Genomic DNA, 13,949 nt, shown 5'->3' with positions numbered 1-13,949 from the left:
ATATGAAATAAATTTTAAAAAGGGGGGCATCATATATTATTGTAAAAATGTTAGAAGCTACGTGGTTTAAGAAAAGTAACTTTATAATCGGACAGGGTAAATTATAAAAGTATATTTAACTAATTATCTAATGTAAAACTTGAAGCTAGCCGATATTTCACAAGGAATGCTCAACGACATATTATAAAGATATTTATGATAGTAAATAGTAATAAAAGTATTCTCAAAAAAGGAAGTTTAAAATTAGAATTGCTGAAGAAAAGATTGTAAACAGTGACAAAAATACAATAAAAGTAAATTCATTCAGAAAGCATTGATTGCCTTCCATGTATAGAATATCCTTAGGTATTCTAGCACTATACCAAGTATTAAGATTATTTTGAATTTTCTTTGCTTATATATAGATTTGAAAGTTGGGGCAGCTAGGTGGTGCAGTGGATAGAGCACCAGTGCAGAGTGAGGAGGACCTGAGTTCAGATCTCACCTCAGACACGTGACACTCTCTAGCTGTGTGACCTTGGGCAAGTCATTTAACCCCAATTGCCTCATCCTGAGTCATCTCGAGTCATCCTGATGAATATCTGGTCACTGGATCCAGATGACTCTGGAGCAGAAGTGAGGCTGGTGACCTGCACAGCCCTCCCTCACTCAAAACAAAGTCAAGTGCAAGTCATGTCATCATTTCTCTGATGGCATGGTCTTCTTTGGCAATGAAGGATGAACATAGATTTGAAAGTACGTTTGGAAAGATAGTTGTCCTTAAGCAGCATGTATTATTATATTATGCACCCTCCTTGTGAATTCTTTATTCACGTGCAGGAAGAAGGGAAATGAATGAAGACTCACATTTATATGGTGTTTTTATTTTAACCAACAGAACCTTTTTTACATCTGTTAGATTATCTCTTTCTTGCAATGGATTTCCATCTGTAAGGTTCATTGTGAGTTCTATAAATTGACCTGTGTTATTGATTTAGGTATATTTTTTAGCTTTATTCTGCCACCTTTTTAGAGATTATACCAAATTATCTCTTTGGTGTAACTGGAATACCGCCTTTACTATCTTGACCTCAGGGAGGGGAGGCTCTCAAAAGGTGCTCAGATAGCTGAGTGTTTGACCAGAAATTCTGGCTCTGCTTATTTTTCCTTCTATTTATTAGGCCATCTGCACTCCCACAGAAATATGCCTCACCAAAGAAAGGTTGATGCTTTTGAACAGTTTTCTGCCCCTGTGTCTGACTCACTTCAAGGTTATATTGCCAGCTGTTAATAGAGTAGAAAATTGCCTGTCACTCTGTTAGTTAGCAGAATAAGTTGGTGGGTTGTAATCATGGGAAGTAACTTTATACCTTTGGATAAAAGTTGAATTATCTGCATCTTTCTGTAAATGTGAGGGAAAGAATTATTGGATCAAAGTAAATTGTTAGTGTCCTGATTTCTGAAAATTATTTTGTGTATATTTTGTATTGCTTATTTTTGCATTTGTTCTATGCCTCAGGAGAATGTAATCTCCTTGAGGACAAGGCCTTCTTCATTTTTGTCTTTGAATCTCCAGTGCCTTAGAGCTCATAATAGGAACTGTGAGAAACACGGTTTGGAGACCACAGGACTTCCCAGGCAAGGTCAGGCAGTGCCCCAGGTGAGCTGCCGCTGCCCATTGCTTCCTTGGTAGCATGCCATCTGGAAGACCCATGTGATAGACCCATTCTCACTGAAAGAACTCAGAAACAGTGGGCAGAGGAAGTGGGTGTGGTGCTCACTAAGAACACCCACACTGGTACAGAAGCAGGAGATGTTACACAGTTCTCTCCTTAGAGTTAGGGTTAGTTCAAATTCCTCAGAGATACATTCTTTATTATCCTACATTCCCTCCTTATGCACATTATATAGGTGTGGTAGTGAGGATGCTTGTGATAGGGACATGACCTCTAAGGTGTGAGCTGAAATTCCCCCTGAAGTCAGGATGTGCTTGACCAGCATCCTTGCAAAACAGGTTATGAATGTTTATCTTATCACAAGCTCCTATCTGCCTAGGAGGTTTACTGTTTTTCAAGAACATTTGTGGGGGCAAAACACGATACAGTAATAGTCATTCTTACCAGAACTTAATAATTCATATTGAATTAGATTGACTTTATCATACGAACAAGACTTACAGCAGTAACAAGCAAAATCAAAAGAATTTTTAAATGCAAATCGATTTTTAAAAATTAAGCAAAGTGGCATCCAAAAAATGGTTACTGATTATTGCAGGTGCAACTGTAGGTTTTAGTGAATCTCATCACAAATGAGATGAAATGGAAATTGTGATGGAGTGGAAAATACATTGGATTTGGTATTGAGTTCTGGGTTCAAGTACTGGTTTTGCTACTTATTAAGAGTATGACTTTGGGAAAGTCATTTATTTACTCAGTGTTCTTCCCTTCTATAAAATATGGGAGTTAGACTAGATGATGTTTAAGTTTTCTTCCAGCTCTAAATCTATGATCTTATATGTTAGCAGTGTATCTGAAAAAATCTAGGGATTTTGTTGACTTAATGCTGGGGCCTAAGTAGTGGGAATAGTGAATTCTGTGAAGTGGCATTATTTGATTTCATTCTACATAGTTCCACTGGACTGAAACCAGTTACTATAAATTTTACATAATTATAACTTCAAACAGTGCAAATTTGAATACAGGCAAACATTTCACAAGATTCATCAATTTGGTATGGCAGCCAAAATACACAGGTTCTTTTGTTGTATTAAGAGAGACACTTATCTTTCAGGAATAAGAAAGTGATCATCCTCTTATACTCAACTTTTCATCAGAACACCTCTGGAATATTGTGCTTAGTTTTGGAGAACCACATTTTACAAAGGAAGTATCCAGAGGAAGGTAGCCAGATGATGAAGAGCCTCTAGTTTGTGCCATTTGAGGAACCAGAGATGTTTAACCTGCAGAAGATTTGGAGTCCATGATGCTAATAAGAATGAGATAGCATTTGTAGAATACTTTTAAGGTTTGCATAGTATTTTATATCTGTTTTCTCTTGATGTACAACAACATGGCAAAGTAGATGCTGTTCTTATCTTAATGTGACAGATGAGCAAAGTGAGACACAAAGAGGTTAAGTGACTGACTCAAAGTACACAACTTGTAAGGGTCTGAAGCAGGATTTGATTTTGGATCTTCTTGACTTTTAAGTTCTGTGCTTTATTGTATTACCTTGTTGGCTTATCATAGTTGTCTTTAAATAGTTAAAGCGTTTGTTATATGGAAAAGCGATTGGATTTATTTCCTTTGGGGGGAGACTAGGAGCAGTAGGTATAAGTTGCAAAGAAAAATTTAGGTTTGATAAAAGGACCTAACAATTAAAGCTATTCAAAAGTTGAACGGACTGTCTCAGAAGGTGAGGGATTCCCCCTCATTGACTGTCTTCGAGCAAATGCTAAATTATTATTTGACTGGCATGTTTGTAGAGAGGATCCCCCCCTTTCTATCTCAGATATGGGTGTACTCTGTAGCAATTGAGGTACTGTATGGTACAATGATATTCCATTATGAGCATATATTAGCTTGTTTAGCCATTCCTCAATTAATAAATACCCATTTTGTTCTCAATTTTTGGCTACTACAAAAGTGTTGATTATTTCCTAACATACTTTTAAACAAATCCAATATTAGCAATTAGAGTTTTACTTCTGTTCCCCTACTTTTAGTAAAAATGGTAGAGTAGTGAAATCAGTTAAGAGGTAGTTTAAAAATATCTACTGTATTGTTACCACCATGTCAACCTCTGTGGTATTTATACATGTATTCCTGCTTTCAAAAATTGATATGTTGTACAGAGCAGAAGAAAATGCTGGACTTGGAATCAGGAAGATGTAAGTTTGAATCTGACCTTAGACTAGCTGTGTGCTGGGCAAGTCACTTAAGATCTCTGTGCTTTAGTTTCCTCATCTTTAAAGTGGGTGTAATAATAATATGTACTTCTCAGGATTGCTATGAGGATCAATGAGTCAGTCAGCATGTAATGAGCTTTGCCAACCATTAAGTGCTTTATAAATATATATATATATATATACATATATATATATATAAAATGTACGTATATATTATAATCGGGTGAAGGGTAACATTGAATTACTTTTGAATTGAGTAAAGCTGTATTCATTCAACAAAAATGTGAATTTTTCTATTTGCAAGGTCGTGTGGTATAAAGAGCTTTCTGAAGAACTGTTACTAACCTCAAGGAGGTGACAATCTTAGGGGAGATAACATTAGTATTCAAGCATATTACAACACACTAGATAATAAATATACCATAGAAGAGGTATGGAGAATTAGATATGGAGAATTCAGAGAGTGAGTTGGATAATTAGGAGTCACTAGTCTTTTTCAATATAAAAATTAACTGTTATAGGCAATCAAGGAGATAAATGAAGACTTGTGGACAGAGGGAATGCTTCATTCCATTCAAAAGGTGAGACTTGAGCTTGGCTTTAAAAGCGAGAAAGAGGGATTTATACTTGATTTAGTAGGAAATGGAAGCCTATTGAAGGAAATTACTTTGTGATTATGTTGTATATATTTTGTATAGACAATGTTCATATTGTTTTTCCCTAACAGAATTTAAATTCTTTTAGGGCAGAAACTGTTTCATTTTTTAAATTTTGTACTCTTAGTGCTTTGCGTAGTGTCTAGAACATAGTAGGCATTTAATAAGTGCTTGTTTCTTTATTGAAATGACCAAAAAACTGACAACCAAAGCATGAAGAAAAAAAATTTGTGTAGTCTGTTCCTAGATACTTAAGAGTGATTAGAATTTGCTAAGTTAGCTTGACCTTATTTAGCTAACGTACTCTTATTTAGCATCTAACTTTTTCATATTTTAAACTCTGCCTACTAAATCACATTCCCTATTGACATCACCTTATTTTGACACCTTGCTAGATGCCTTTTCTTATGTCTGCTTCAATTCCTATTTTGATATACTTGTATATTTAAACATGGTCATACAATATTACCTCTAGGAAGGACCTTAGAGGTCATAGAGTCCAACCCCTTCATTTTACAGATAGAGAAACAGAGGCTCAGAAGTAAAGGTCTGAAAACCGCTGTCTATATTGGGTTATTGGCACATTTGCAGTTGAAATTGGTCTTTTGACTCTAAGTCCATTGCTTTTTCTTGCCTTTTTTATAATTACAAGTCGCAAATATGTTATTTGCCAATAGTTGCCCAAGATATGTTGCTTTGACATGTATATACCCACGTACTAATCATTATCTTTATTCCCTACCATACCAATTCCCTGCTTATCATGGCTATTTCTTACTTTTCTGTGCACATTTCATTTAGAGCATGCCTCATATGGGTTACTTTAGGAGAGCAATTAGAGGGCTTGGAAGCAGTGATGCAAGTCAGAATAATACTGAATGTTATGAGGTGGGGAAAGGGCTGGAATAGGTATTGTGAACATACATGTCATTCAAAGTAGGAGGACTTTCTGCTGTTTTGAGATGAAGTAGGTGGAATTTGCTAGAGTAGAAGAAGTGAGAGTGGCCTAGTCATAAGGTGTCTAAAGATGCAGTGTTTATTGCAAAATATCAGTTGTTACCATCTAAGGAAAACCAGCTGAAAGTATGGGGGTTGCCTAGGTAGGTATTGGAATTCCTTCTGTTCGTTGTTTTGTCTGGTCCAGATTTTATTTGGCTCAATGCCAGCAAAGGAGTGATCATTTCATTGTTACTTTAAAGCCGTTTCAAGATTTATTCCTCTTTTTAGCCTCCTTCTTGCAATTAAATATAGAACACTAAATTCACCATTCACCCTCTCTCTACCTACTCTGTCACTCATCTACCAACCTACTCCTTACCACCTAGCATCCCTTCCCTTTTTTCTTATCATTTCTACCTCCTACCCAGTCTTTCTTCCATCCGTCAAACTGTATCCCTTCACCTCTATGAGTGTAGATTAATGGTATAGTTGTATCAATTACCACAGTCCTTGGGTACCTCCTCAGTGTCCTGGGTATCAGGGCATGAAGGAGTTTCATTAAAGTGGTGAGGGCACATGGGTTAGAAGAGGGGCAGAGGACTATTTCCTCTCCTTTGTTCAGACCCAACTTGTAAGTAAATTTTTCTAAAAGACAGCAAGAGAAACTGATCTAACATCTTCTCCCCCTTTCCTTACCCAGGTCAGAGGACCTGGGTTTAGATCTTCACTCTGTGTTACTCAGCCCTTCTGGTCTTCATTTTCATCTATGAAGACAAAGGGACTGGACTTTATGATCTGTCCTTTCCAGTTCTAAATCTGTAACTTTTCTTTGGTTTAGATATGTAATCAGGAAACTTGGGCTGATAATTATTAGCAGTGCAACCATGGACATGTAGTAATGATCCTTCACTTTGATGTAATTCTGGAATGTTTATAGCACTTTTCTCCATGAGGGTGCCAGTTTCACCACCTAGAGTCTGAGCTTCCAAACTGCTGTACCTTGTCAGATAAGCTGGAATGTTTTTATGAACACCATCCTTCTCTGTCATTCTATGACTGTTGCTTCTCTAAAGGATTCCTAGTATGAAACATCAGGGAACTACTGTTAGTGCCAGGTACTTCATTCTGGCCATCCCTGAGAGAGGCCCCTGAATGGAGAGAAACTTGTTGTAATTGGAAGCCCAGCAGAGTTGAGCAGGGAAATCTAGGAACCACAAGGATTAGAAAGCCAGTGTGAAAATTAAGTAAAATTCTAAGTGTTTTGGTTCAGGGATTAGCAAGAAGGAAGTTGGTAAATTTTTGTTCTAATTCTGGACTTTTGCTTTCTTTCCAGTTGCTTTAGGTCGTAATCAGCCTCTGAAAAAAGAGAAACCAAAATGGAAAAGCGATTATCCCATGACAGATGGACAACTGCGCAGCAAGAGAGATGAATTTTGGGATACCGCACCAGCCTTTGAAGGCCGTAAAGAAATTTGGGATGCTCTGAAGGCTGCTGCACATGCATTTGAAAACAATGATCATGAACTGGCACAAGCAATCATTGATGGTGCAAATATAACATTACCACATGGTAGGTTCAGTATTCTGGGGGGTGGGATATGAAGGGGGTGGGGGAATAGAAAAGGAGTATACAGAAGTATACATCCAGCTCATTTCTTCAGCCTAAAGAGGGAAAAAACAGGAAGCATTTTCTTTTTTTTGTTATGTGATATTGTAACACTTTTTCAATGAAACAAGAAATCTCACTTCTCTTTTTATTCTTTCATCTAGACTCTCTCCCTCTCCCTCTCCCTCTCCCTCTCCCTCTCCCTCTCCCTCTCCCTCTCTCTCTCTCTCTCTCTCTCTTTTGTCTTTTCCTGCTAATGGTTCTTTGCTATTTGGTGCTCTCAGAGAGCACTACTTACACAGGAATCAAAACAAATGTTCTAGTTACAACATCAGACCTCTCCTCCCTCTTCCTTGACTTTTTGTCTCATTTTCTATTTCACTCCCTGTTGACCCCTTACCTTTTTTCTTTTAGAAAAGAGACTGAGTTTCCCTTTCTCACCTAGACTAGAAGTATAGCACAGCTACTCGAGGGCCCAAACCAAATTCTCATTGGCATAGGAACTCTGACCTGCTTTATATCTATCTTGTATTGGTTCACTCCCTTCTTTATGCCTTAGGGTAGCCCGGTGATCCTGCACTCCTGGGGGCTCACTGTATTGGTGCCATACTTAGTATGGACAACCTACTTGTTATTATCTTCATTATGTTTGATTTTTTCTCCAGTCTTGCATGTCATTCTAATATACGCTTCAAAAAGAACAGTATTTTTCACTTTATAATTATTTCCCTACCATCATCTTTGTTATTTGCTATTCTAAACAATAGAAATGTTGGTTGGTCTATATGTGACCCTGACAATGTTGATTTTTAGGTATAGATAAAGAATTTATGAAATTTGCAAATACTTTACCTTGAGAATGATTCTTTTGAGAATCTTGAGAATGATAACCTGTCCTGTTAGCTTTTCTGTTATAAGGTTATGGTGTTCTTCAAATAGGGAGTCTAGGTGGTGCAGTAGACAGAGAACTAGGCCTGGAGTCAGGAAGACTTATCTTTTTGAGTTAAAATCTGACACTTATAACTATGTGACTGAGCAAGTCGCTTAACTCTGTTTGCCTCGATTCCTCACTTATAAAATGAACTGGAGAAGAAAATGGCAAAATACTTAAATATTTTTGCCAAGAAAACCCCAAATGGGGTCATGAAGAGTTGGACACGACTGAGAAAGGACTGAACAAACATACACTCCTCCAAATAATGCTTTTGTATGGTGTAAAGGAAAGGAGTCTCCTGATTTTCTTTTCATTTACTTTTGTAACATTTATCTTGAAAGCAGAATTTCTGAGAGTTAATGAACCTGTCAAATTGACAGCTGGTAGACTATGTCTGTGTGACATATCTTCCATTTACTCAAAGAAAAAAACCTTGCAAACTGATCCCTTGATAACACTGAATTTCCAATTGTTGTTCTTAATATAATTGTTTGTGTATACTCTCTGATTCTCTAGCCTCTTATAAAGAGGTTAGAATAGTTGGTTTTAAATATATGGAGGGCAGCAGCCAGAACAGCTTTGAGTTTTGAGGGCCTTTATGTCTCTTGAGAAGCAATAGATAGTACCTAAATTGTTATGACTTTGGAATTATAATTCCTGAAGTCTGACTATATTTGTAGAAAAAGTATATGTAGGACACCAACTCTAGGAGGATTCTTCTTGATTTTGAGAGAGACTATTGAATAAGACTCAACTCCTATCTGGTATTAAATCATACCTTTCTTTCATGCTGGAAAAGGGAGGAAATCTCACTGGTTTCTGTGCTTTCCATTTTAAAGCTCTATAGCAGGGCTTCTTTAACCTGGATTCCTTAGATCCCTAAAGGTTTGTCTGTAGATTTCAGGGGGTATGTGAATTTCCCTGGGGGAAGAATTATAACTTTATTTTTATTAACTTCTGACTGAAATTTAGCATTTCTTTCAGTTAAGAATTAAAAAACAAAAACAAAAAAATATTATGAGAAGGCATCAGTCCACAGTCTTTTCCAGAGAATGCCAAAGATATATCGGCAGAAAGGGGTACATGATATAAAAAAAGGGTAAGCACCACTTGTTTTATCTTGGGTCTTACATTTATTCACATTATTTCCCTTAATTGAATTTGTTTCTTCAGACTTCTTACTCAAGATCTTGCTTGGGTATATTATGCAACAGTAAATCCTTTGGACTTTGAATCTGACATATTCTGTAGGCATATTTTGCAGATTCTAATATAATTAATTTGATTATTTCCTTGATATATTAAATATATGAGGCATGCCTTCTGGTTCTCTAGTTTTGGTTCTCCAGAAAGATTATGCATCCTTATCCATATGCCTGAAAGAATTTAGGGATTGTTTTGATTCAGTAGCAGTGGTCAGCTAGCCTTTATTAAATATCTACTACTTAATGTGCTAAGCACTAGTAGTGGTGGATCTTTCATAAGAAGATAGATTATATTGAACAGCATTGTTAGTAAAGGAAACAGTGGGAGTAGAAATCATTAGAAGAGATTGTAGAAGAGACCCAATGTCCATTTCTACCATTGCTTCCCTCTCTTGTTTGCATTCATCCCTCCTCTGTGTTTCTCTTTGTCACCTATAACCTTATCCATTCTCATTTCCTTTTTCTCAGGTTAAAAACTGAAATGTCCTAAAGAGGTGTAAAAGGGGAGGGTGGGGAAGTAGGAATGAAATTACTTTTAAATGTTTTGTCAGTATCTTGTCATATATTGATTTTAGATTGTGAAGGCTTTCTGAGTAGGAACTGTCTTTTTAAATTTATATAGAATGTAACTCATGTGCAGTGCCACTCAGATACTAATTTTGATGAGCCTTCCTTTTTGGTTTGCCCTGTTCTTATCTTGAAGCATTTTAAATGACTGAACCAAATACTTTTCTTGCATCCTTTCCTTATTGCTTTACTTTCCTATTCTTTTTGTTGTAAAGTATCACAGTGGATAGAGTGCCAGGCCTGGAGCTGAAGTGAGTTGAAATCTAGTCTCAGACACTTACTAGCTCTAGGTGTCCCTTAGCCAGCCACTTAACCTTCATTTGCTTCAGTTTCTTGATCTGTGAAATGGAGACAAATAATAGCACCTACTTCTCAGGGTTGTTGTAAGATCACATGAGGTAGTAATTGTAAGGCACTTACTGTGTGCCTAGCACATACTAAGCAATACATATAGAAATAAATAGATAGAGATAAATAGATGGGCATATAGAGATATACATATATATACATGCATATACATATATATGTTAGCTGTTGTTATGATTATTATTTCATTGAGCTGTGTCTTCTCTAGTTTCATTGTTACTGTGGATGAATGGCCAGTATTCCTAGAAAAAAATTATTGTAGTCTGTATTTTTCCAGATCATCTTCTTCACCTCGTGATATCTTACTTCTTTCCCTTTCCTTTCTGAAACTGCTTGAGAATCCCAATTAGCCCCTTTTTCTTTTTCTTTCCCCCTGAGGATTACCATTATGCCACTAAACAGAAATCCTGGCAATATCCTCACAACAGATATTACTTAAGCCTTTTTTTGCCAAGTTGGAAATTGAATCATAGAGAGGGCAAGTGACTTATACAAATTAGCATCATTGCCAGGATTAAGATTTAATTCTGTTTAGTTCACTTTCTAAAATTACAAACCATCTTAAAAACTCTTACTGGGCAATAACCATACAGGTTTAACTTGTATAATAAAAGTAAGTTTTGATTATAATGATAATGAAATAAATTTCACAGAATCATAAGATTGAAAGAAAATTTGAGAGTTCATCTTGTCTTCTTTCTTGTTTTTTGTTAGGGCTTAAACAATCCTAGGAAGATGGTTGCTATGATTTTTTATTCAAATATCAACCAAGGATGAGACTCCTTAGCTTCCATTGGTAATATAGCCCAGTTTATAATCAAGATCTTCTTTCTAAAGTCTACGTAAAATCCCTTAGAATAAAATTTTCAAGCGTTTCTCTAAATGAAAAGATTAATTAACTGTTTACTATTTTCCAGAAAATATCTTTTGAAATCTTTTTTCCTCTCGAGGCTAAATTATAATAGCTCTTTTATTCTAACCTTTTAGAACCTATTTTCCAAAACTTTTTATAGGGAGGTATGTTGGGGGAAAGGGAGAGTGGAGAGCAGTGGGAAATTTTTTCCTGACTCCTTTTTTGTGCTTTTTCTCCAAAAACATTGTGTAATGGAGTTTGATATTCCACATTGTCCCAGGGCCTTCACATTTATACATTCACTAAGAATGGCAGTTTTAATAGTATAATGCAATTTGATGTTGCGAAACTTACCAAGATACTTTAAAGAATTAAAAATTAATTTTGTTGGCCCACTAGGGGGAAAAGCACTTTTAAAAAAATGTTGCTCCACACTGCAGCCTAAATATCTTCCTGACAGAGGCATTTGCTGTCATTTTAAAATACAGCTTGGAATAGGTATGGTTATGACTGTTACACTGGTTAAAACCAGCAATATCACCCTCCCTGTCCCTCCTCCCCCCAAAAAAAACTGTGATCCAATCACTCAGTCAACAAGTGTTATTGTTGTTTAGTCACTTCAGTCTTGTCTAGCTCTTTGTGATCCCATTTGGGTTTTCTTGGCAAAGATGCTATTTCCTTCTCCAACTGATTTTACCTTTAAAGAAAGTGAAGCAAATAGGCTTACGTGACGTCCTCAGGGTCACAGAGCCAGTAAGCGTCTGAGACCAGATGACTCTAAACCCAGCACTTTATCCACTGCGGCACCTAGATGTCCTAGACAACAAGTATTGTGTGACCTCTGTGTACCGGGTACTTTTCTACGCACGGAGGATACCAAGAATAAAGCAATCCCTCTTCCCAACAAGTATATGTATAAAATGTATACATATTATACATATATACGTATATAAATGTGTGTATTACATATATTATATAATAAGTATATGTATATTGCATGAATATAGAGGGAATAAAAACGCATCTGAAGTAGTTAAATACAGTTTAGTTTGGGAGGGAGGATACTAGCAGTTGGGAGCATCAAGAAAGTCTTCTTGCAGAAGAAGGTGCTTGAGCTACATCTCTTGTTTTAAAGTAACTTTGTAAGGCAGAGGTAAGGAGGGAGGAGGTGCATTCCAGGCTTGTTGGATAGCTGGTACAAAGACAAGAAGACAGGAGACAGTGTCATGTGTGGTAAATAGGAACAGGGCTATTTTTTACTGGATTGCAGAATGTGGGAGGACTAATGTCCAGCAAGGCTGGAAAGATAGTTTGGAGCTGAGTGTTGTGTAAGACTTTAAAAGCTAAACAAAATAGTTTATAGTTTATCTTAGAGGTAATGGGAAGCCACTGGAGTTGATTGAGTAAGGGAGTCACTGTTGTTGCCATTGTTAACTCTAATGAACTTTGCTAAATAATTTCTGAGCAGTTGTAGCAGTACAGTTGAGGTACTTGATTAGTCATTTATGTTACTACATTGGTCTTCCTATGAGGACACATTCTTAAAATTTCTGTGCTTGGGCATATTCAGCCAGCTGTACTCATCCTGTATGTGTGATCAAAGCCCTTGTCCTTGTTGTAACCTGACCGTAGTGCATAGAGTTCATAGAGTTCTCTGGTGTGGAATTAAAGAGCTTCAAAACAAAAAACAGAACTGAAAGGGAACCTAAAGAATACAGAAAAACTACAATATAATTTTTTGTTTGTCTTTTTTTAAAATTTAATTTTATTATTATTATTTTTTAATGTTTTACAATCACTGCCATAAAATTAAGATTTTATCCCCCCCACACCTATCCCCCACTAACCCCCTCCCTCCCTGCAACAGCATATAATTCTGTATAGGTTCTACATATACTTTCCTATTGAGTACATTTTCACTATAGTCATGCTATGTAGTTGAACTAAAACAAATGGAAGAAATCATATAACAAATCAAAACATGATACACAAAAACACACACACTCAAACATGATCTGCTACATTCTGCGAATGACTTTCATATTTCTTTCTCTGAGTGTGGAAGGCGTTTTGCCTTAGAAAACCACCATTGGGATTTTTTTTTTTTAATAAGTTCTTGCGTTATTACGAAATTCCAAGTCTACCAGAAAAAACTCTCGCACACTGTGGTCGTTGCTGTGCACAAAGTTCTCCTGGCTCTGCTCCTTTCACTCAGCATCAGATCATATAAGTCCTTCCAGGCCTCTCTGAAGTCTTCTTGTTCATCATTTCTTATGGCACAATAGTACTCCATTACATTCATATACCATAATGTATTCAGCCATTCCCCAATTGATGGGCATCCCCTTGACTTCCAGGTTTTGGCAGCTACAAAGAATGCTGCTATAAATATTTTTGTACATGTGGGACCCTTTCCCATTTTTATGATCTCTTGGGGATACAGTCCTAGTAGTGATATTGCTGGGTCAAAGGGTTACAATATAATTTTGAGATGAGAAATATTACCCTTGAATTAATAGTTGTTGTAGTAGTAGCAGTAGTAGTAGTAGTATAGTAGTTAGCATCTATATAGCATTTTAAGGCTTGCAAAGTACTTTACAAATATCATCTCATTTGATCCTCACAACAACCCTGGGAGTAGGTGCTGTCATTATTCCCATTTACAGATAAGAAAATTGAGGAAACAGAGATTAAGAGACTTGCTTAGAGTCAGACCGCTAGTGAAGCCAATTTTGGACTCTGATCTTCCCAATCTAGCACACTATCCACTGCACCGCTAAGTTGAATTGATCAAAATATCCACTCTGAATAGTAAAGACTGTCCTGTCATTTAACTGTTCTCTGCCCGCAAAGTTTGTAGAGAATTTCATGAAGCAGTGAACTTAAGACAGGTGAATTTGGATTCTTTTTTTAAAAAAATATTTATTTTTAGTTTAC

General features: G+C 36.5%; 1 protein-coding gene across 4 annotated transcripts in view; it reads left to right on the top strand.

Annotated features, from left to right (window-relative positions):
- The window catches only part of UBTD2 (ubiquitin domain containing 2), a 68,476-nt gene that overhangs the window by 36,500 nt on the left and 18,027 nt on the right, over positions 1 to 13,949 (top strand). For 3 of the 4 annotated variants that reach the window (XM_072630972.1, XM_072630974.1, XM_072630971.1), the window contains exon 2: positions 6,815 to 7,051. In XM_072630972.1, coding sequence (XP_072487073.1) covers positions 6,815 to 7,051 — 237 coding nt within the window. Of the gene's footprint in view, positions 1 to 4,407; positions 4,468 to 6,814; positions 7,052 to 13,949 lie in introns of all 4 variants that reach the window. The other variant, XM_072630973.1, reaches the window with a different exon arrangement.

Source organism: Notamacropus eugenii, chromosome 1, assembly GCF_028372415.1.
Source record: "Notamacropus eugenii isolate mMacEug1 chromosome 1, mMacEug1.pri_v2, whole genome shotgun sequence".
Taxonomy (NCBI): domain Eukaryota; kingdom Metazoa; phylum Chordata; class Mammalia; order Diprotodontia; family Macropodidae; genus Notamacropus; species Notamacropus eugenii.
Note: the sequence above shows the minus strand (reverse complement) of the source record. Positions and strands in the feature narration are given on the sequence as shown.